Source organism: Lynx rufus, unplaced genomic scaffold, assembly GCF_022079265.1.
Source record: "Lynx rufus isolate CCGP_SWC_20201006 ecotype Redwood Valley unplaced genomic scaffold, mLynRuf1.p SCAF_14, whole genome shotgun sequence".
In the NCBI taxonomy this organism is placed as follows: domain Eukaryota; kingdom Metazoa; phylum Chordata; class Mammalia; order Carnivora; family Felidae; genus Lynx; species Lynx rufus.
This window is the reverse complement of record NW_025814828.1, coordinates 52460744-52484094: the sequence shown is the minus strand read 5'-3', so window position 1 is coordinate 52484094 and position 23351 is coordinate 52460744. Positions and strand designations below refer to the sequence as shown.

Genomic DNA, 23351 nt, shown 5'->3' with positions numbered 1-23351 from the left:
ATACTGTGTAATTTCAATTTAATGTTTTAATTATTGTGATACAATTAGGTTAAACATAAATTGGAGAAAGCTGAGTGAATTTACCTCTGCCACTTCCTGTGAATCTAAAAATATTTTACTATAAAAAGTTTTAAAAATTGGTTCTGAGTCCAATGAAATGAAATTTTACAAATTTTGAAATACCCAAGTAACCATTAAAGAGCTGAAGTTAATAGAAGTTACATTTTCATCAAGGAAGAACAAGGTTGGAAATGGCATATGAACTATAGTTATAACTACCTGTCTGGTCCCTGTAGAAAAGAACTAATTTGTGTTTGTTTTTTTTTTTCAAAGATTTGGTGGGTTATTTCTACAGAAAAAAAAAACCAAAACCAAAAACAAAATTTGGTGAATTTTTAACTAATTTTAAAAGATATAATAATTTATATTAAATAAGTACTTTCTCAAAAAATAACATTGATATTTAATTATCAATTATCAAAATATTAAATATATTTTGTTTAATTTCCCCTCAAGGTTGTTCTGTTTGAATTATGTTTGCTTTATAAACATGAATATCTGCTTATAAATGTTTTGTTAGCCCTTTATTCAACATTGTATTTGACATTTTTGTACATTATAGTATGTAAAATCAGTAAAATGACCAATTTCAAAAATGAAAAAAAATAAAGTCTAAAAAAATTGTCCTGCAATAGACTGCATGTTTCTTGAATGTCTGAATATTTAGATAAATGTTACCTTTCTGCTAATAGTATGTTTAAAATAAAAGCATAATTACTTTTATTTTTGCTTATTGACTAATAATTAAATTTTCTTATTCTAGGTACCTATTTATTTTTAATCATATTTTATGCAGCATCCATTTATTATTTTAATGGCCAAACCTGCTAAAGGTTCTATGTTTACAAAAATTCCTTTTGTATTTCTCTTATAAGACTTGGATTGGGAATAGAAGAAGGAAATATCGTTTAATGGGGATTGAAGTTCCACCTCCAAGAGGAGGCCCTGCTGATTTTTCTGAGCAGCCTGAGTCTGGTTCTTTGTCTGCACTCACATCAGGAGAGGAAGCTGGTCCAGAAGTAGGGGAGGATAATGACAGAAATGATGAAGTATCCATCTGTTTGTCTGAAGGAAGCTCTCAAGGTATTTTATATGCTGCACTTCCTAATAATAGCCTTTGTAACTTTGATGGATTTTTAATTTGCTTTTCAGCTAATTGCATTTCACATCTAAAGTTCTCAAAACATTTGGTTAAACGTTTGAAAATAAATTGATTTATTTTTATTTATTTTTATTTTATTGATATGTATATCCACATATATACATAATGAAATGATTACTGCAGTCAAAATAATTAACATATCCATCTCCTCACATAGCTGCCATTTACGTGTATGGTAAGAACACCTGAAATCTACTCTTAGCAAATTTCTAGAATGCAATATAGAATTGTTAACTGTAATAATCATATGCATTAGATCTCTAGACTTATTCATCCTACATAATTGCAAATTTGTATCCTTTGACCAAATTCCCCCATTTTCCTGATCTCCCCACCATGGTAACTACCATTCTGTTCTCTGCTTCATTTCACTTTTTATGATTCCATGTATAAGTGAGATCATGCAGTATTTTTATTTCTGTGCCTGGCTTATTTCAGCTAACATAATGTCCTCCAGGTTCATTCTTCATGCGTTATATATACAGTATATAAAATCTCAGTTATGTGGGGAATCTAAATATAATATTATATAATCTCAATTTATTTATTCATCTGTCAACAGATAATTAGGCTGTTTTCATATTTTGACTACTATAAGTAATGCTGCAAAAAATGTGGAGCACAGATAACTCTTAGAGTTACTGATTTTATTTATTTCAGTTATATATCCAGAAGAGGGATTACTGGATCATGTGGTAGTTATATTTTTACGTTTTTAATGAACCTACATACTCTTTTCCATAGTGACTATACCAATTTGCATTCTGACCAATGATGTACAAAGGTTCTCTTTCCTCTATATCCTCACCAACACTCTTTCTCTTTTATCTTTTTTATTTTATTCTTTTTTTTTTTTTTTAATTTTTTTTTTCAACGTTTATTTATTTTTGGGACAGAGAGAGACAGAGCATGAACGGGGGAGGGGCAGAGAGAGAGGGAGACACAGAATCGGAAACAGGCTCCAGGCTCTGAGCCGTCAGCACAGAGCCCGACGCGGGGCTCGAACTCACGGACCGCGAGATCGTGACCTGGCTGAAGTCGGACGCTTAACCGACTGCGCCACCCAGGCGCCCCTTTTTTATTTTATTCTTAATGCTTCCACCTAAAGAGTCTCCCACACTGAGTCATCACAAGGAACACTTATGTACCACAATAATGATCTCTCACATTTAGAAATGTTGTTTATTACAACAATCCATAATTATAATTAAGTACATGATTGTTTTTATTTTATTGAAACTCTAATCAATTTAGCTTTCAATGTTATAAATGTATTATAATAAAAAAGGATATGGTATAATGTGATATGCACCAGGGTAGTAGTCAGGCAACCTCAGTACAAGTCCTGGATCTTCCACTAGCTGATTATGTGACTTCAGGCAAAACATTTAATTCATGGGGCTTTAGTTACACATCTGTAAAATAAAGGAATTAGCCTGGGTCATTTCTATAACATTTCTTAGTTTTTCCCTAATGAGAATTCAAATAATTGCATGTACTTTTTCAATGAACACTTATATTGAGGTTTAATTTACATATCATAAAATTCATTGATTGTAAATGTAGAATTCAATGAGTTTTAGTAAATTATATAGAGTTATGCAACTATCACCATCACTAAAATCCAACTTTAGAATATTTTCACCACTTCAAAAAATTTCTTTGAGCCCACTTGTAATCAATCCTCATTCCCACTTCCAAACCCAGGCAACCACAGATCTGCTTTCTGATAATATAAACTTGTCTTTTCTGAGTATCTCACATAAAAGCAATCATACAATATATAGTATTTTTGCATCTGAGAGAAACAAAGAGAGAATCTTGCAATGGCCCATTTTGTTTGTTTCTATTTTACTGGATCAGAATATTAACAACGCAGTTTCCAGTTTAATTTTTGCCTTTTAAATTTGATTATGGACTTTCTCATGCCAGAACTTTTGCTTGTAATATTTATGTTGCCGAATATATCAGTCCTTTTCTTTATGATTTCTGACTTTGGTATTAAGATTACAAAGTTCTTCATTGTACCACAATTATGTAAACATAACCCTATATATCATATCTTATGGTTTCATTTTTACAACTTGATATTTATTCTGCATAGAATTTATTTTTACTTAATATTTGTGAGGAAAATACTTAATTTTATTTTTCCAAATGGTTAACCAGTTGCCCTTACACTATATGTTAAATAATCTAGCATTTTACTAGTGAGTTTACTTGTAGCTTTTTATCAAGCTTTATACATACACATGCACACACACACACACACACACACACATACACACATATATGTATCTATATATATTTTGGATTTTCTATTTTGTTACATTGATCTGATTGTTTATGATTTTGGCTTTATAAAATATCTAAATATCTGGTAGGACTCTGATTACTCTTCTTAGTTCTTGCAGCACAGATTATTCTAGATTAATTTTAGAATTGCTTAATCATACCTTTCCCCAATCCCTCTTGCCAAATATCATTTAAGCTTTTTTTATTGGTACTTAATTAAATGGATAGTAAAATGTGGAAAGATAGAAACAGTTTTCCATGTGTTGAGTTTTAGATGATGTCAGGATATCAATGTGGAGCTGTCCAGCAGACCAATGGATAATGTGGGTCTGAAACTCAGAAAAGGAGTTAAGATATGAAAAGAAATATAGGAGCTACTCACATTGAGGCTGGACAAATGTCTAGCCATAGAAATAGAAGATTTAGTTAAGTGAGAAAATGGAAGACAAGAAAGGAAGATAGACAAGGGCTGTATGTTAAGAAATATCCAGATTTGGGGGCTAGGGGAGAAAAGGGAGGCAATGAAAGAACATTCAGATATAGGAGAAACAGGATATTATGATATTATTAAAACCAACCAAAGAGAGAGATTTCAGAAGAAAGAAGTGTCATTATCTCAATCATCTTTTGGAAGGTGAGTAGAAAGTCCTCTCATATGAGGCATTTAAAATGGTCAAAGGTATATAAGTGGACAATATAATGGTAGTACCAGAGGATGGGGAGAGGAATATGAGGAGTTGTTGTTCAATGAATATAAAGTTACAGTTATACAACTGGAGTATAACTGTTGAAAAACATATTGCATATAGTTAGCAATAAGGGGCTATAGACTTAAAAAAAGAAAACTTAACAGGGTAAATCATTAAGTTGTTCTTACCAAAAAAAGAGGGACACAAGAAAACTTTTGAAGGTGATAGATATGTTCATTACCTGGATTGTGGTGATGGTAACATGAGTACTGATATGTTCAAACTCACCAAATTGTTTATATTTATTATGTGCATTTTATGTATACCAATTACACCTTAATAAAGCAGAAATATTAAAATAAACTTTAGAAACAATGAGAACCCATTGAATTGGGTGCTTAAGGGCTTCTTTCAAAAGCAATGTGTGTTGCGAGGGGTAGGCAAACAGATTGCATTAGGTTGAGTAATGAAAGGGGTATTAAAGCTCTTGGTATTGCCAGGGCCATGTATTTTAATACTAAGTCTTTGAAAAGATGTGTGAATATTCAACTGCTCTCTCTCTCTCTCTCTCTCTCCCCTCCCCTTCTCTCTCTCTCTCTCTGTGCCTTTACCAACATTTACCGTTGGCTTTGATGAAGATGATAACAGGATTTAGTGTACAGAAAACTGTGAAGCAAGAAAAAGGAGAAGATGTTGCATCTTTTCCAAATCCCTTATTTATAATCTAGTTGGTCCATTAAACCAAAAATGGACCAACTTCTATTAGTCTGTTACCAAAGACTATTAGTCTTTACTAAATTGTATGTGCCTGGTAATACTTGAATATTTTCAGTGATTTAGGAATAGATATTTATTTATTTATTTTAATATATGAAATTTATTGTCACATTGGTTTCCATACAACACCCAGTGCTCATCCCAAAAGGTGTCCTCCTCAATACCCATCACCCACCCTGCCCTCCCTCCCACCCCCCATCAACCCTCAGTTTGTTCTCAGTTTTTAAGAGTCTCTTATGCTTTGGCTTTCTCCCACTCTAACCTCTTTTGTTTTTCCTTCCCCTCCCCCATGGGTAGAGAATGATGACTGGCAGCTATTTGAAAGATAATGGGGATTTGTGTGTTTCTATGGGTGGGTGGGAGAACTATGAGGAAATATTCTTTTTTTTTAATGTTTATTTTTGAAAGAGAGACAGAAAGAGAGACAGAGAGAGAGAGAAAGAGAAAATGCAAATGGAGGAGGGGAAGAGAGAGAAGGAAACGGTATCCTAAGCTGCTTCTGTGCTGCCAGCAGAGAGCCCAATGCCAGGCTCAAACTCAGGAACCATGAGATCATGAGCTGAGCCTAAATCGAATGCTTAACCAACTCTGCCAACCAGGCGCCCCAGGAAATATTCTAATAAAAGCAAATTACCTAAGCCCCTGAAAGGGAGTTTCAATCCACTACTTCCACTTCCCCACCTAAAAGGGAATTTTTTAAAAAATAAGTAGTTAATAGGGGAAAAATGATTTAATTTTAAGGTTGCTAATGGTCCACTGCTCCTACACTGGCATCCTTTGTCATTTAATAGTGTGTTCTCTAGACAGGTGACATAGTAATTAAGGCCTAATGAGAAAGAGGAGAGAAAGAATTTAATGCATGAATCAAAAAACACTTGATGGGAAGTGATATTACCTAGAGTCCCTTCAGTGGCTTACTTTTTACAGCTGCATAGTAACCTTTTCATTCTCATCAGAAATTGGAGCAGAAAAGCAGAAAATAGTCTTAAAATACTAAGAGAGCCTTTTTGCTCACTATTTCCAATGAGTTCTGTCTTATTCTCTTCCTCATTTTGCTGATGGAGAATACTAATCTGACTGATTTAACTGTGTGATCCTTTTGTGATGATTAAGTGAATTGTATCATCTGGCCTAGACTAATATACCTTTAAGATATGCTAACCATATTCTCTTTCAGTTATGAAAATATAGTTAAAAGTCTGTTTACTTTGACATTTACATTGATTACATCTGAGAGATATAGAGATAGAATAATCAGAGTAATTACCCATTCTATTTCAAGAATATAACAATTTGAAATTCAGAGCCCTTTATAATATGGCTGTTACTTCAAGCGGGTTAGAGTCTTCCAAATGTCTAAGAAAAAGAAAAATGTCTTTAAAGCAGGGCTTACATTTTACGTGTTAAAAATCAATTAAAAATTATGTTAAATTTTCCTAGAAAACACTCTACAAGCTAAAAGAAGCATTACATTTTTCAAGCACACTAAAAGGCAGGTTTAGCCAAAATCACCAAAAAGTGCTTGCTGACCTTTTAGCAGTTTCAGTTCATTTTTTTTTCTTTTCTGAGAGAATAGGTATTTCCCTGATATAGAGCTTTTGACTTACCTCTAGCTTCCACCTTTTATCTCCCACCCTCACCTCTCCCATATTTTTCTTTCCCTGTGTGGAAGTGAAGAGAAAAGAGATGTGGTAAAGCTACCTGGCAAACTCTAGAAAAAGTAATAGATGACTCAGCTCCTTAAAGTTCTGTGTCTACTAAAATATATGTATGGTTGAGCAATTTTAAGGATTTTTACTATCCTGAGAATCAAATTGTTTAAAGTATGACAAAGGTTAACATCTATAATGTTAAATATTTTAACAAATCTTCTTAGCTATATCTATTATATGTATATGCATATAAAATATAGTTCTGCATAATTACATAGTGTGAGTGTATCCCTAATATATAGAATGCCCTCTAGAATTTTCACTGATTAATAACTTTGCTTATTTGTTTATTTTCCAATTTGCAGAGCTGCTTTTCCTGAGGAATAAGCAGTCACATCAACTGTATTTAACTTTCAAACTTTCAGTAATGTGGAAGCTATCTGTAAAAAAGAAAACATGCCTTAATTAGCTGCATCACTTCATACCTTTTTATTTTAGAAATCCTCCAAATAGTTTTTATTTACATCTTATAAAATAATCAAACCTTGTATGAATATGTTGCCAGTAAAGCAAAGCTGTGTATAAAGTTATGAGCAATTAAGAACGGAAATATAAGGCAAGCCTATAAGGAATGATACCAATAATGATCTTACTGATGATTGCTGTAACTTCTATTCTGACAGCATTAGTACTAATATCAGCTCTGCAGCTAAACCTGATGACAACTCCCCCACTTCATTTCATTTAGTGGCTAATTACATATGACATGCAATATCTAAGTAATGAATATAGTCTCCTCCATATAAGCATCAGTCTTTTACTAAAAAATTAAATTGAGGGGCACATGGGTGGCTCAGTCTGTTAAGCATCTGACTTTTTTTTAGTTTATTATTTATTTATTTTCAGAAAAAGAGAGAGTGGGAGAGCAAGCACACATAAGTGGGGGAGGAACAGAGACAGACAGAGAGAGAGAGAGAGAGAGAGAGAGAGAGAGAGAATCCCAAGCAGGCTCCACAATGTCAGCACAGAGCCTGATGTGGGGCTTAAACTCATGAACCATGAAATCATAACCTCAAGCATCCAACTACTGGTTTTGCTTCAGGTCATAATCTCACAGTTCATGGGATTAAGCCCTGCATTGGGCTCCACACTGATAGCAGTGTGCTTGGAATTCTCTCTCTCTCTCTCTCTCTCTCTGCCTCTCCCCAGCTCATGCTCTCTCTCTAAAAATAAATAAATAAACTTAAAAAAACTAAGTTTAATTTTTGGTGTTTAATAGATGCAGAAAAAGCATTTGACAAAATACACCATCCATTCATGATAAAAACAATCAACAAAGTAGATGTAAAGGAAGCATACTTCAACATAATAAATGCCATATATGAAAAGGACACAACTAACATCATCCTCAGTGGGGAACAACTGAGATCTTTTCCTCTATGGTCAGGAAAAAGACAGGATGTCCACTCTCACCATTGTAATTTAACACACAATACTGGAAGTCCTAGCCACAGCAATCAGAAAACAAAAAGAAATAAAAGGAATCCAAATTGTCAAGGAAGAAGTCAAACTTTCACCATTTGCAAATGACATGATACTCTGTATAGAAAACCCAAAAGGCCCCATTAAAAAACTGCTAGAACTGATACACAAATTTGGTAAAGTTGCAGTACACAAAATCAGCACACAAAAATTTGTTGCATTTCTATACACCAATAAAGAAGCAGGAAAAGAGAAATCAAGGAATTAATCCCATTTACAATTGTACCAAAACCCATAATATACCTAGGAATAAACCTAACCAAAGAGGTAAAAGATCTTTACTCTGAAAACTATAAAACATGGAAGAAAGAAATTGAAGATGACACAAGCAAATGGAAAATCATCACATGCTCATGGATTGGAAGAACAAATATTATTAAAATGCCTATACTACCTAAAGCAATCTACACATTTAAAGCAATCACAACAAATGGTGTTGGTAAACTGGAAAGCTACATGCAAAAGAAACTCAACCACTTTCTTACACCATACACAAAAGTAATTTCAAACTGGATTAAAGATCTACATGTGAGACCCAAAACCATAAAAATCCTAGAAGTTAACACAGGCAGTAACTTCTTTGACATTGGTTGTAGCAACTTCTTTCTAGATATATCTCCTGAGGCAAAAGAAACAAAAGCAAAAATAAACTATTGGGACTTCATCATAATAAAAAGCTTCTTCACAGTGAAGGAAACAGCGAAACTAAAATGTGACCTATGGAATGGCAGAAGATATTTGCAAATGACATATCCAATAAAGGGTTAGTATCCAATATATAAAGAACTTAACAAACTCAATACCCCCAAATGAATGATCCAATTAATAAATGGGCAGAAGGCATGAATAGACATTTTTCCAAAGAAGACATACAGATGGCCAAGAGACACATGAATAGATGCTCAGCATCACTTATCATCAGGGAAATTCAGGTCAAAACTACAATGAGATATCACCTCACACCTGTCAGAATGGCTGAAATCAAAAACACAAGAAACAAGTGCTAGGGAGGATGTAAAGAAAAATGAGCCCTCATGCACCATAGGTGGCAATGCAAACTGTGGAAAACCGTATGGAGGTTTCTCAAAAAATTAAAAACGGAACTAACCTACAATCCAATAATGGCACTACTAGGTATTTACCCAAAGAATACAAAAACACTAATTTGATAGGATATATGCACCCTTATGATTATTGCAGCACTAATTTACAATAGCTAAACTATGGAAGTAGCCCAAGGGCGATATATATATGTATATATATATATATATATATATATATATATATATATATAATTATTGAGCCATAAAATAGAGTGAAATCTTGCCATTTGCAAGATGATATGGATGGAGGTAGAGATTATCATGCTAAGTGAAATAAGTCAGGGAAAGACAAATGCCATCTGATCAATCATACGTGGAATTTATGAAACAAACAAATGAACAATGGGAGAATGAGGCAAACAAAGTAACCATAGAGAACAAACTAATGGTTACCAGTAGGGAGGTGGGTAGGGGATGGGTGAAATAGGTGATGGGGATTAAGGAGTACACCTGTGGTGGTAAGCACTGAGTGTTGTATAGAAGTGTTGAATTACTATATTGTACACCTGAAAGTAATATTACACTGTTTACTGACTGGAACTTAAATAAAAACTTGAAAATAACTAATTAAAGACATAAACAAATTGAATTTATGGTGGAATTTGAATTAAAATTCTGGTGAAATTTTTCTGTATATCTTAAACTCTAATGATGTATATACTCATAGGAGTTCCCCAATTAGCCATGTTTTTTTTCTGTTTATCCTCCATGCTCAGACAGGGCACTCCTATACATCTTTCCATGGGAAGGAATGGATCTGGAAAAATTCTGGGAGGACTGATAAATATTTTTGTTCTGTTTTCTATGGTGAAATAAAGCATCAGTTCCCAAAAGGCTGAGAGCTTCCACTAGTGTTTATCTAAATGATCTACATGCCATGACTGTGCAAAAAGAAAATGGAGAAATATTACTGTCTTGTTTTACTAAGGAGTAGAAGTGGGGATAATCTAAGACAGGACAATATTTTGTAGACACCTATGCTGTGAACCAGCCACTTTCCCTAGCTCAGCACAGAAGACTTTTTAATAGACTTATTTTTCTGAATTTATTTTTCTTTGTTTATTTTTTCACATTTTTAGAATATTGATTTTTTTATCATATGAGATATACATGTTTATTATAGAAAATAAAAAAAATACAATGAAAAATTACAATAGTCCTACCTTTCAGTAATAACTATTCTTAAAATAAGAGTGTGTGGATATTTTTGCCAGTGTTTTCTTTGCATATATGCAGGTGTGTGTGTGTGTGTGTGTGTGTGTGTGTGTATTCACGTCACATGCCTTTTCACAAAATTAGAAAATTCTGTATTTATAGTTTTATATCATGTATTCAAAAATTATCATCTTTCTCTTATTATAAGTAATACAAATTCATTGTAAAAATATTTAAATATGATTAAACTAATTGAAATAAGAATTAACAAAATATTAAAGGGCACCTGGGTCAGTTAAGCATCCAACTTTGGCTCAGGTCATGATCTCATGGGTCATGGGTTCAAGCCCCACATTGTGCTCTGTGCTGACTCAGAGCCCAGAGCCTGCTTCAGATTCTGTGTCTCCCTCTTTCTCTGCCCTTCCTCAGCTTGTGCTCTATCTCTCTCCCTCTCCCTCAAAAATAAAGAAACATTAAAAAAATAAGTAAAACTAAACAAAATGAAGAAAAATAGAAGTTTCCTGTAATTCCGTCCAGAAATAACAATGTCAGTGTTTTGGTATTAAATAACATCATTCTTTTTGTTTCTTTTTCCTCTATGAAAAGGTACACTTCTTTTACTTTTACAAAATTGAGATCACACTGTACCTACATAGTAGGTTTTGTCACCTTCATTTAATTTACTTTCCAATTTTTTGTGAATATTTTCTTTATTATCAATTCTTCTTCTTCTTCATTTTTATAGTATTTATTGTAGGAAGAGGTCCTAAGTGATTTATTGAGTCCTTCATTGTTAAGCATATAGGTTATTTCCATTTATTTTTCAATTATAAACAACACAGTAGTGGCCATCTATCCACACTTGTTTCCTAGAATGCATTGTTAGAGGTACAGTTGCTCATCACAGCATATATGATGTGAATATATCATTTGTGCCTTTTTAAAATAAAAAATATTTAAGTGATCTTGAGAAAGGTATTCTCAATAAAATTTTGAGGAATGAAAATGAAATCGTGGCCTTTTTTTTTTTTTCTGTAGAAGAGTCCAATGAAGTTCCAAATGAGGCAAGGGTTCATAAGGAGGAGGACCACCATGCAGTATCCGCAGATAATGTGGTATGTACATTTTGAAATTCTTTCCTCATGATGGATTCTTTCCCACATGATGGATTTCAAGGATATGTTTCCCTTTGGTAAGGATATTGGTGTTAGCAGAATAAAATCTTGCTCCACTTCACAAGCCAAAACAGAGCTGTCACCAATGAATTTATATATCTTTGAGAGTTTAAGAAATGAAACTTAAAGCACTGTCATTTGTGCCTCAAACTTTTTGATTGAAGAGATTTGTGGGGCGCCTGGGTGGCTCGGTTAAGCATCCAACTTTGACTCAGGTCATGATCTCACAGTTTGTGAGTTCAAGCCCCACTTTGGGCTCTGTGCTGATGGTTCTGAGCCTGGAGCCTGCTTCAGATTCTGTGTCTCCCTCTCTCTCTGAATTTCCCACACCCGTGCTCTGTCTCTCCTTCAAAAATAAATAAACATTAATTTTTTTAAAAAAAAGAAGAGATTTGCACATATAAAAATCTGATGCTTACTACACATAGACATTTTATACATGTTACTTTTCTTTAACACATTCAGCAAAAAGCAGATTTCTTCTCATTTAACAGGTGGAAGAAATAAAATTGAGGTTAGCCTGAAACCATGAAGGAAGCCCTTGTTAGTTCTGGGTCTTGTATCCAAGGATTCCTGATTCAGAGTTGTCTGTTCAGACCACACCTATCTCTACTATGTTTGGAAACTTACCTTCTTTCTAGTTGTATTAGACTCTTTTAGTCTTCTTAAAAATTGCTCTAATGAGAGAAGGACGATATTAAAAGACTGGGTAACAGGCAGAGACAGACTGTATGCAGATTAAACTGGGCTTTGTGAAAATGTAAACATTATTGATATATAGAAATGTTCTCCAAACAGCTGTTTTAGCAGCATCTGTTTATATTTTGACTCCATCAAGTAATACAGAAATCAAGATAATATTAAAGTCAAAGCCAAAAGCAAATGCCATTTTGCTTTTGTTTTTTTCTTTTGAATTAGTAATTTTTGCCTGATTGAAATCTTTTTAAAAAAATGGTCCCTATAATGGATTTTTGTGTTACAAAATGGGTGTAGCTTCATGATTTACCCAGGCTTCCGTTGCAAAAATTATTTATGACACTATGATTCTTCTATATCTCCTTAATAAAAGTTGACACATAAAATACAATTTTGCTCTTTTTTGTTAAATTCAACAATATATAACAGTGTTTTCCACGTGCAGAATATAGTTTGGAATTACATTTTATTGATCTCAGTCCTGATTTAAGTTGATGTTTGACCCTAGTAACACAACTCAATAGACTATAGGAAAACAAGCTTTGATTTTGATGCCAAGCCATGTTTTCTTTAGATAGCTAGTAATAATTATTTTCCACAATATTAATCATGTTAACATACATTCCAGGAAGTAATAATATCCTCTGCTCTATATTTGAGTTGTACTGTACAAGCTATATACAATTATTTACAAATTAAAACCTTTTGCCCTAAACACATGTTCATTTTTAGTCTGAATTTCTCTGCATTGGATCTCCCCTCAGCAGACATTTGGAAATAATAAATGAAGCAATAGCATGGGATGACCGAAGTCACTTAGGGACCTAATTTTTGAAAAACAATTGATTTTTAGAGATAAATTTTGACAAAGCACAAAGACATATAAGACTTATTTATATGCACATATATATCCAGTGATTCTTGGTGCCTTCTTCCCTGGATTACTTATCTTCTTTTCCCCCAAACCAATACAAATACAGAATCTAAAAAAAAATTTGGAAAGTGTCAAATCAGGTCTGATGAAAACTGATATGATTAAACACCAAGTTTATAATTATTTTAATTAAAAACAAAATAGATTCATCTCTAATCAGCAGCAGAAAGCAGTTTTCATTGCAACTGTCCTCCTGACTAGTAGGTCACAAACCCTGCTATGGTTACATATCCTTATAGGCAAAGTATTAAGGATGGTCATTCAGGGTATGTTCTCCACTTTTTAAAAATTGTTATTCAAATTCCAATTAGTTAACACACACTGAAATATTAGTTTCAGGTGTACAATATAGTGAATCAACACTTCCATACAACACCTGGTGCTTAAAAATTTAGAGCTGATCTTGTCTTTTGGTTTCGATTTAAAAAAATAATGTTTCATGATTAGAGAACTTTCCTTGCTCTCATGGTTGGAGCTTATTGGTCATTCCTCACATCAGCAGTTAGCTGTTCACTCTTTTGAATAGATATTTAGTTAGTACCTACTATGTGCAAAATACTGGACAGACTATGTTGAACCTTAATTCTAAAGATAATGGAAGTTTAACCTCTCTCTCTCTCTCTCTCCCTCTCTCTCTCTCTCCTTACTGTCCAGTGAAGGAAGAAAACTGCCAGGTTATTTTTATTATCACATCGTAATTGTCTAGCTAATGGAGTGCATTTAATAAATTAATTTTTTAGGGGTGCCTGGGTCGCTCAGTCGGTTGAGCGTCCGACTTCGGCTCAGGTCATGATCTCACCGCTTGTGAGTTCGAGCGCTGCGTCAGGCTCTGTGCTGACAGCTCAGAGCTTGGAGCCTGCTTCAGATTCTGTGTCCCACTCTCTCTCTGCCCCTCCCTCGCTCATGCTCTGTCTCTCTCTCTCAAGAATAAATAAAACATTAAAAGTTTTTAATAAAAAATAAATAAATGAATTTTTAAAACTGTATTTGACTTTGGAATGCATGTCACATGTTGATACTTTACATTAGAAGTTAGTTGTGAAGAAGTACATGGTAATTTTAAAAAAAAAGCCCTTGCAACAAGGTAGGTATGGTTAGCATTAGACTACTCTTATGGGAAGTGAGCTTCCTGTCACTGTAGGGCTCTGTTTAAGCAGAATTCAAGTGCTTATTTTTTTTCCTTTTATATTGTGAAAAGTTTAAAGTTTCTTTTTAAGCTTCTTATTTGAGAGAGAGAGAGTGCAAGTGTGAAGGGGTGGGGAAAGGCAGAGAGAGAGGGAGAGAGAGAATTCCAAGCAGGCTCTGGACTGCCAGTACAGAGCCTTAGGCAGGGTTTGATCTCATGAACTGGTGAGATCATGACCTGAGCTAAAATTGAGTTGGACACTTAACCCACTGAGCGACCCAGGGGCCCTGAAGTTTTGCTATTTTAAATAGTATTACAATAATTTTCTATTTACTTAAAAAAATTAATGTTTATTTTTGAGGGAAAGAGAGGCAGAGCGTGAGTGGGGAAGGAGCACAGAGACAGGGGTATAGAATCCAAAGCAGGCTCCTGGCTCTAAGCTGTCAGCACAGAGCAGGTCATGGGGCTTGAACCCACCAACCTTGAGATCATGACCTGAGCCAAAATCAGACACTTAACCAATTGAGCCACCCAGGCATCCCAATAATTTTCTATTTACTAAGTAGTCATCAATTAAAGGTAGAGGAAGGTGGCTCAAACACACACTGGTTATAACACTGAAGAGCCAGTCAGTTATCAGTTTATTGTGGATAATCTAGACTAGATGATCTCATCATAAAAAGTAAACATTGAATGTATATGTTCTATACATTGTTGAGTGTAGTGATGATAATCAGATATATATTTATTGAAACTTCTCTACTTCTGTTACAGAAAATAGAAATTATTGATGATGAAGAAAGTGACATGATAAGTAATTGTGAAGTTGAACAAGTGAATTCTCTCTTGGATTATAAGGTGAAAGTAATTTCAAATTCTTAATTCATTAAGAGAAGGTACTAATTGAAGCAGACTTTTACAGTACTTATGTACTCGTTTATTTCACTTTTACTTTCATTTGATAAGTTAAACTGGGGCTCCACATTGACTTTCTCAGGCACTTAGATGTCAGTCAAGATGTTGGCCATTTTAATGCTGGCTAGTTTAGTGGTTGTGGTTTTAAGCAAAGAGCTTGCTGAGTGGGAGTAGGTGTTGACAGTGTATACCAAGGTGAGGCTGTGCACAGTGTTGGTTAATTTATGTTAGTTGGTTAATTTATGACACTGGATTAAAAGGTAATGTTTATTTTTAAATGGTGGCAAATGGGAGTTTTTTTTCCAGTGGCATTTGCTGATTTTATCTTGGAATTCAACTTTTGAAGACCATTTCTAGGAAACCTGTTTGAGAAGTTTAAAAACAATTCGCAGAACAAATACCAAATGAATATAAATAGAGATGACATTTTCTTAAAACCACTTGTACCTAAACTGAAAGGCTTATGTTGTGAGTGTGCCATACATAATTTTATTTTATTAAATTTTGACATGAGATATCTGTCTATATGTCAATATGTTTTCTGCATAGATATATAATTATTACCACTTTGTTAATCAATACTGTATCTTACTAGGTAACTTTGTGGCTTTCCAAATTTTGGCCAATCTTTCTATCCATATACAAAAGTTCTTTTCTTGAAATATCATAAGTGACCAAGCAGAGATTAGTCATCCTAAGCTGTTAATAGAAAAAAAATAATCAGAAAAGAATACTTTTCATTTTCTCAGAGTCTTTTTGGTTTTACTATAATTGAAATTATGTACTTAAACAGATTATTTCCTAAATGTTTATAACATGTCAGACTTTATAATATTGAACATTATAAACATAGGAGACAATTATCTTTTGAAATTTATTTGGTAAGTGGTCAAAATGCACACTACAATCCAGTATTTAAGCTGTATTTCCAACTAATAAAATTATAAAATTGTATTTCTGAACTACAAGAGATCATTCTTATCTTTCCTCCATAGTCATAAAGTATTTCTAAATGCCCAGTTAGGTTTAAAGAGCTCTGTACCATGTGGCACAAGGTATGAAAATTACAAAGAGGACCGGATTGCATGGCTGCTAAGTAATCTCCACTTAGTACTCTCAAACAGGTCAAATGGAGTTGGACTCAAAACAGAGGATACTCTCCAGAACCTTTCCCTTCTGGAGTGCCACTTGAGAAGGTTTTGAACTAAAACAAGGGTAGGGCAGAATGTTCTACCCAGAAATGCTAATTACATTTTTATTGCACTCTATAGGACATTTAATGATTCAATGCTTTCCATTGCGGTAAATGCTGTGGGAATAGGAGTCCTTAACTATCTTGTTAAGAATGTCTTTGACAACACATTACTATCCTACATAAATGTCTTTCCTTTAACTCTAAAAAATTAGCACCTATATAGAAAATATATCTTTCCATAATCATTTTTTTTTATTTTTAAGGTTTATTTTTGAGAGAGAGAGAGAGAGAGAGAGAGAGAGGCAGAGTGCTAGTGGGGGAGGGCAGAGAGAGAGGGAGACACAGAATCTGAAGCAGGCTCCAGGCTCTGAGCTGTCAGCACAGAGCCTGCTACAGGGCTCAAACTCACAAACCGTGCAATCATGACCTGAGTTGATGTCGGATGCTTAACCAACTGAGCCACCTAGGTGCCCCTTTTCATAACCATTATTGAAAATACTTCACTTCATTTGTGATTTCTTACCTTAATTCAAAAGCAAGGGTAAATTAGGAAAGGAAAGAAGATGGAAGACTAGAAGAATCCTGAGCTGACCTATTCCCACAGAAATACCTAGGCAATATTATACATCTATTCAACTGTTACTAAACACTACCAGAAGAGATGTTGCACAGCTAGTCTTAAGAAGCCACATATAAAGGGTAAGGGGCAGAGATGCAGTTGGGAACCAACTCCCTGTGTGAGTAAATACAAACAAGAGGGACATCACAGTCATGGAGAAGTGACTCAGACTCCTCAAAGAGCACTGCTGGCACTGGGGACACCACAGGGAAGAAAAGTCCCCATAATGTTTGGCTTTGGAAACCAGCAGGCATTAACTCTGGGAACTTTAAAAATCAGTAAGCTTAATGCCATGAAAGCTGAAGGTTGATAGGAAACCGAGTACTTATCCTTAAAGAGACAGTATACTAAGTAAATGGGTCCAAGACACAGCACAGAAAACAGCAGTTTGAAAAGTGCCTGAAGTATACATGAAAGGCATTTATTGTTTAATCTTAGAACATGTACTGGAAGGAAAGGGATCTTCATATTTCTTCAAGAATGAAAGTTCAACAATGTCAAAAATTTCTTGGCTTTTCCCAGAGTAAAGAGCCAGAGGCCTACAAGAGCCATTTCTAACACTCTCCATCTTCCTTGCCAGCAACAACTGCTTCACCAAGTAATTCCTCTGAGGACCAACCACACCCAAAACACCTGCCATGATAGGCACAGCTTCCAAAGCTGTTCCTGACCAACTACACCTGGTTTACAGCTTTGGCACAGACCAGCACCAAAACAAAGTGACTCCACTCATATGGAGGGGGTAACAAACGAACACACCAGGCACCCACAATTACTGTAGCCAGACCCCTTAGCTGCATGTATAAGGAAGGGACTGAGCCCTGAACTTCCGTGTATGTGCAGTCTTGGCAGAGAGGTTAATAGCACACTGTTAGAATGAGTAATGGCCTCGCCCACCAACCAGTACTACTTGGCCTCAACCAGGACACTCAAAGGTGTGCTCACAGAAGGCAAAGTGGGCCATAGAAGCTATCTGGGATGAAGGCAACTATGCTCAGCCACAACAGGAAGTGCCTGCAACCCACACAGGGGATACCCCTGGGGCACCTGGTTCTGGTGACATGGGAGAATTGAAGTATAGGGCACCACAGGACCTCTTATACACGAGGCCACTACTTGAATGACCAGAAGATATAGCTACTCTACCTAATACATAGAAACACACACACAGAGTTGGATGAAATGAGGAGTCAGAGGAATATGTCCCAAATGAAAGAACAAGACAATCACAGTAAAGAGCTAAATGAAGCAAAGATAAGAAATATGCCTGATAAAGAGTTCAAAGTAATGGTCATATAGATACTGAAAAGACATGAGAAAAAAAAAGTGGATAAACCCAGTGAGAATGTCCACAGAGAATTAGAGAATATAAACAAGAATGAATCATAGCTGAAGAATTCAATGACTGACATGAAAAATACAGTAGAGGGAATCAATAGCAGATTAAAGAATGCAGAAAAATGAATCAGCGATCTGGAAGACAGGGTGATGGAAAGTGACTAATCTGAATAGCAAAAAGAAAAAGAATACTAAAAGGAGAATAAGTTAAGAAACTATGCAACACCATCAAGCATAACATTCACATTATAGAATTCCCAGAAGGAGAAGAGAGAGAGAAAGGGAAATGAAAATTACTTGGAAAAAAAAAAAAACAATAGCAGGACACGTCTCTAACCTGGGGAAAGAAACAGTGATCCAGGTCCAAGAAGTAAGTAGAGCCCCTAACAAGATGAACCCAAGGAGGTCCACAACAAGACACATAATAATTAAACTGTCAAAATGTAATATTGAAGAAAGAATTTAAAAGCAGCAAAAGAAAATAGTTACAAACAAGGGAAACCCCAAAGGGCTATCAGGTAATTTTTCAGCAGAAACATTGCAGGCCAGAAGGGATTTGCATGATATATTCAAGGAGATAAAAGGGAGGAAAAAAAACTACAACAAAGAATACCCTACCCAGGAAGGTTATCATTCAGAATTGAAGGGAAGAGGAAGAGTTTCCTAGACACCACCCCCCACAAAGAAGAATGTTAAAGGAATTCATTGCCAGTAAACCAACTTCACAAGTAATGATAAAGGGACTTTTTTGAGCAGAAAGAAAAGGCAATGACTTGAAGAAAGGAAATTAAGCAAGGAAATAATTTCCAGGTTAAAGCAAACATAGAGTGAAAGTTAGTCTATTAGTCACTTATAAACTTCATAAAGCCAGTAAGGAGGTTAAAACATAAAAGTAGTAAAATCAAATGTGGCTATAAAAGGGATACACAAAATAGGAAGATGTAAAATATAACATTATGTACATAAAATGGAGGCAGGAGGAACAAGGTAGTGCTTTTAGAAGGTATTGAAACTAAAGTGACCATCAACTTAATGTAGACTGCTATTCAAATAAAATGTAACATATGAATGCAATGGTAACCACAAATCAATAAATTACTATAGATATACAAAACGATAAAGAGAACAGAAACTAAACATAACACTAAAGTAAGCCATCAAAACACAAGGGAAGTAAACAAGAAAAGAAAGGAACAGAGAATAACTATAAGAACAACCAGAAAACAATTTTTAAAAAGGCAATAAGTACATACCCATTAATAACTATTTTAAAGGTAAATGGACCAAATGCTCCAATCAAAACACAGGGTGACTGAATGCATAAAAATGCAAGACCCATCTATATGCTACCTATAAGAAACTTCAAAACTAAGACACATGCAGATTGAAAGTGAAGGGATAGAAGAATATTTACCATGCCAATGGAAGCCAAAAGAAAGCTGGGTAGTAATACTTATATCAGACAAAATAGGCTTTTTTTTTATTTATATATATGAAATTTATTGACAAATTGGTTTCCATACAACACCCAGTGCTCATCCCAAAAGGTGCCCTCCTCAATACCCATCACCCACCCTCCCCTCCCTCCCACCCCCCATCAACCCTCAGTTTGTTCTCAGTTTTTAACAGTCTCTTATGCTTTGGCTCTCTCCCACTCTAACCTCTTTTTTTTTTTTTCCTTCCCCTCCCCCATGGGTTCCTGTTAAGTTTCTCAGGATCCACATAAGAGTGAAACCACATGGTATCTGTCTTTCTCTGTATGGCTTATTTCACTTAGCATTACACTCTCCAGTTCCATCCACGTTGCTACAAAAGGCCATATTTCATTTTTTCTCATTGCCACATAGTATTCCATTGTGTATATATACCACAATTTCTTTATCCATTCATCAGTTGATGGACATTTAGGCTCTTTCCATAATTTGGCTATTGTTGAGAGTGCTGCTATGAACATTGGGGTACAAGTGCCCCTATGCATCAGTACTCCTGTATCCCTTGGATGAATTCCTAGCAGTGCTATTGCTGGGTCATAGGGTAGGTCTATTTTTAATTTTCTGAGGCAAGGGAATTAAAAGCAAAAGTGAATTACTGGGACCTTATGAAGATAAAAAGCTTCTGCACAGCAAAGGAAACAACCAACAAAACTAAAAGGCAACCAACGGAATGGGAACAGATATTTGCAAATGACATATCGGACAAAGGGCTAGTATCTAAAATCTATAAAGAGCTCACCAAACTCCACACCCGAAAAACAAATAACCCAGTGAAGAAATGGGCAGAAAACATGAATAGATACTTCTCTAAAGAAGACATCCAGATGGCCAACAGGCACATGAAAAGATGTTCAGCGTTGCTCCTTATCAGGGAAATACAAATCAAAACCACACTCAGGTATCACCTCACGCCAGTCAGAGTGGCCAAAATGAACAAATCAGGAGACTATAGATGCTGGAGAGGATGTGGAGAAACGGGAACCCTCTTGCACTGTTGGTGGGAATGCAAATTGGTGCAGCCGCTCTGGAAAGCAGTGTGGAGGTTCCTCAGACAAAATAGGCTTTAAAGCAAACTGTAATAAGAGCCAAAGAAGGACACCACATGATGATAAAGGAGACAGTCCAAGAAGAGAATAGAATGATTGTATATATTTATGCACCCAATATAGAGGCACCAAAATATATAAAGCAAATATTAAGAGACATAAGGGGAGAAATTTACAGTGATGCAACAATAGCAGAGAACTTTAAGACCCCACTTACATCAATGTATAGATCATCCAGACAGAAAATCAACAAGGAAACTATGGCTTTGAATGGCATATTACTCCAGATGGACCTAATTGTTATTTCCAGAACATTCTATCAAAAAACAGAAGAGCACACAGTCTTTTCAAGTGCACATGGCACATTCTCCAGGACCAATCATATATTAGGCCACAAAACAAGTCTCAATAAATATGAAAAGCTTAAAATAATATCAAGCACAACATTAACCACAACAGTATGAATCTAGAAATAAATTACAGGGAAAAAAACTGAAAAAAACAAACACAATCGTGGTAACCAACAAGCTACTAAACTCCAGTGGGTCAATGAAGAAATCGAAGGCAATTAAAAAATACATGGAGACAAATGAAAATGAAAACACAGCAATCCAAAATCTTTAGGATGCAACAAAAGCAGCTCTAAGAGTGAGCTTCATATAGCAATACAGGCCTACCTCAAGAAACAAGAACAATCTCAAATAGACAACCAAGCCTCACACCTAAGTAACCATAAGAAGAAAAAATAAATTCCACAGCTAGTAAAAGGAAGGAAATAATAAATGTTAGCACAGGAATAAGTAAAATAGACACTACAAACACAATAGAGAATATCAACGATACCCATTGCTGGTTCTTTGAAAAGTTAAACAGAATTGATAAATCTCTATCTAGACTCATCAAGAAAAAAGAGAGATGACTCATCAAATGAAGGGAGAGAAATAACAACCAACACCATAGAAATACAAGGAAATATAAGAAAATATTATGAAATATCATATGACATTAAATTGGACAGCCTAGAGAAATGAATAAATTCCTAGAAATATACAGTCTCTAGAACTGTCCAGGGATGGATGAATGGGTAAAGAAGTAGAGATGTGTGTGTGTGTGTGTGTGTGTGTGTGTGTGCATGTGTTACTTTGCCATAGAAGAAGAATGAGTTTTTGCCACTTGTGACCACATGGATGTACATAGAGGGTATCACACTAAGTGAAATAAATTCAACAGTGAAAGGTGAATATGATGATTTCACTTGTACATGGAATTTAAGGAAACAAATGAACACACAAAATAAACAGACACTTAAATACGTAGAACAAAGTGGTGGTTGCCAGAGGGGAGGTGGATGGGGGAATGAGCAAAATAGATGAAGGGAATTAAGAGGTGCAAACTTCCAGTTATCAAATAATTAAGTTGGGACACCTGAGTGGCTGAGTCGGTTAAGCCTCTGACACTTAGTTTTGGCTCAGGTCATGATCTCACACTTTGGTGAGTTTGAGTCCCAGGTCAGGGTCTGTGCTGGCAACAAGGAGCCTGCTTGGGATTCTCTCTCTCCCTCTCTATCTTCCGTTCCCCCACTTTGACTGTCTATGTCTCTTTCAAAAATAAACAAAAATAGGGAGATAGCTGGAGAAGATGGCAGCTTAGGAGGACGCTGGGCTCATCTCGTCCTGCTGATCAATTAGATTCCACCCACATCTGCCTAAATAACCGAGAAAACCACCAGAAGACCAGCAGAATGGACTCTCCAGAGCCAAGCATAGACGAGAGGCCCAAGGAAGAGGGTAGGAAGACAGAGAGGTGGTGCTCACTACCCAGACTAGTGGGAGGGAGCCAGGGCAGTGGAGGGGCAGCCCGCTGAGCAAGGCAGAGCCCCCGAGTCTGGCTTGCAAAAGCGGAGGGGCCAGACTGCCTGAGTTCTGACAGCAAGTGGGACTTAACATCTAGAATGTTAAAAGTCAACAGCTCTGCTCAGAGAGCAGGAGGGCAAGAGAACATCAGGAGGGAGAGGTGTTGAGCCCCAGAAGACAGAGTTCAGCTCATCGGGGAACAAAGGCTCTGGCCAGCACCATCTTTCTCTCCCATCCCCCAGCCAAAATCCCAAAGGGAACCAGTTTCTGTCACCGAACTTGCTTGCACAGCACAAACACCCAATGCTTTGCTTCTGTGGATCCATCCCTCCGACAGGTCTGCCTGCCCCCCACCTGGTGCTGCAGTACCCCTCTCGCAGGTCAGTGACCTCAAAGCGAACTAAGTCTGCCCTCCCTCCGCTGTGTACCTTGCGCATCCACCCCGGCTAAGCCAGATCCCATAGAAGCAGGACCACAAGCCTGGCAGTGTGCAAGTAGCCCAGACAGGGGTCACACCACTCCATGG

General features: G+C 35.7%; 1 protein-coding gene across 1 annotated transcript in view; it reads left to right on the top strand.

Moving 5' to 3' along the window:
• Positions 1-23351, top strand: part of HDX (highly divergent homeobox) — a 134437-nt gene that overhangs the window by 92505 nt on the left and 18581 nt on the right. Inside the window, exons 5-7 of the mRNA XM_047075697.1 lie at positions 936-1143; positions 11474-11550; positions 15141-15224. Of these exons, the coding sequence (XP_046931653.1) occupies positions 936-1143; positions 11474-11550; positions 15141-15224 (369 nt within the window). The remainder of the gene's footprint in view (positions 1-935; positions 1144-11473; positions 11551-15140; positions 15225-23351) is intronic.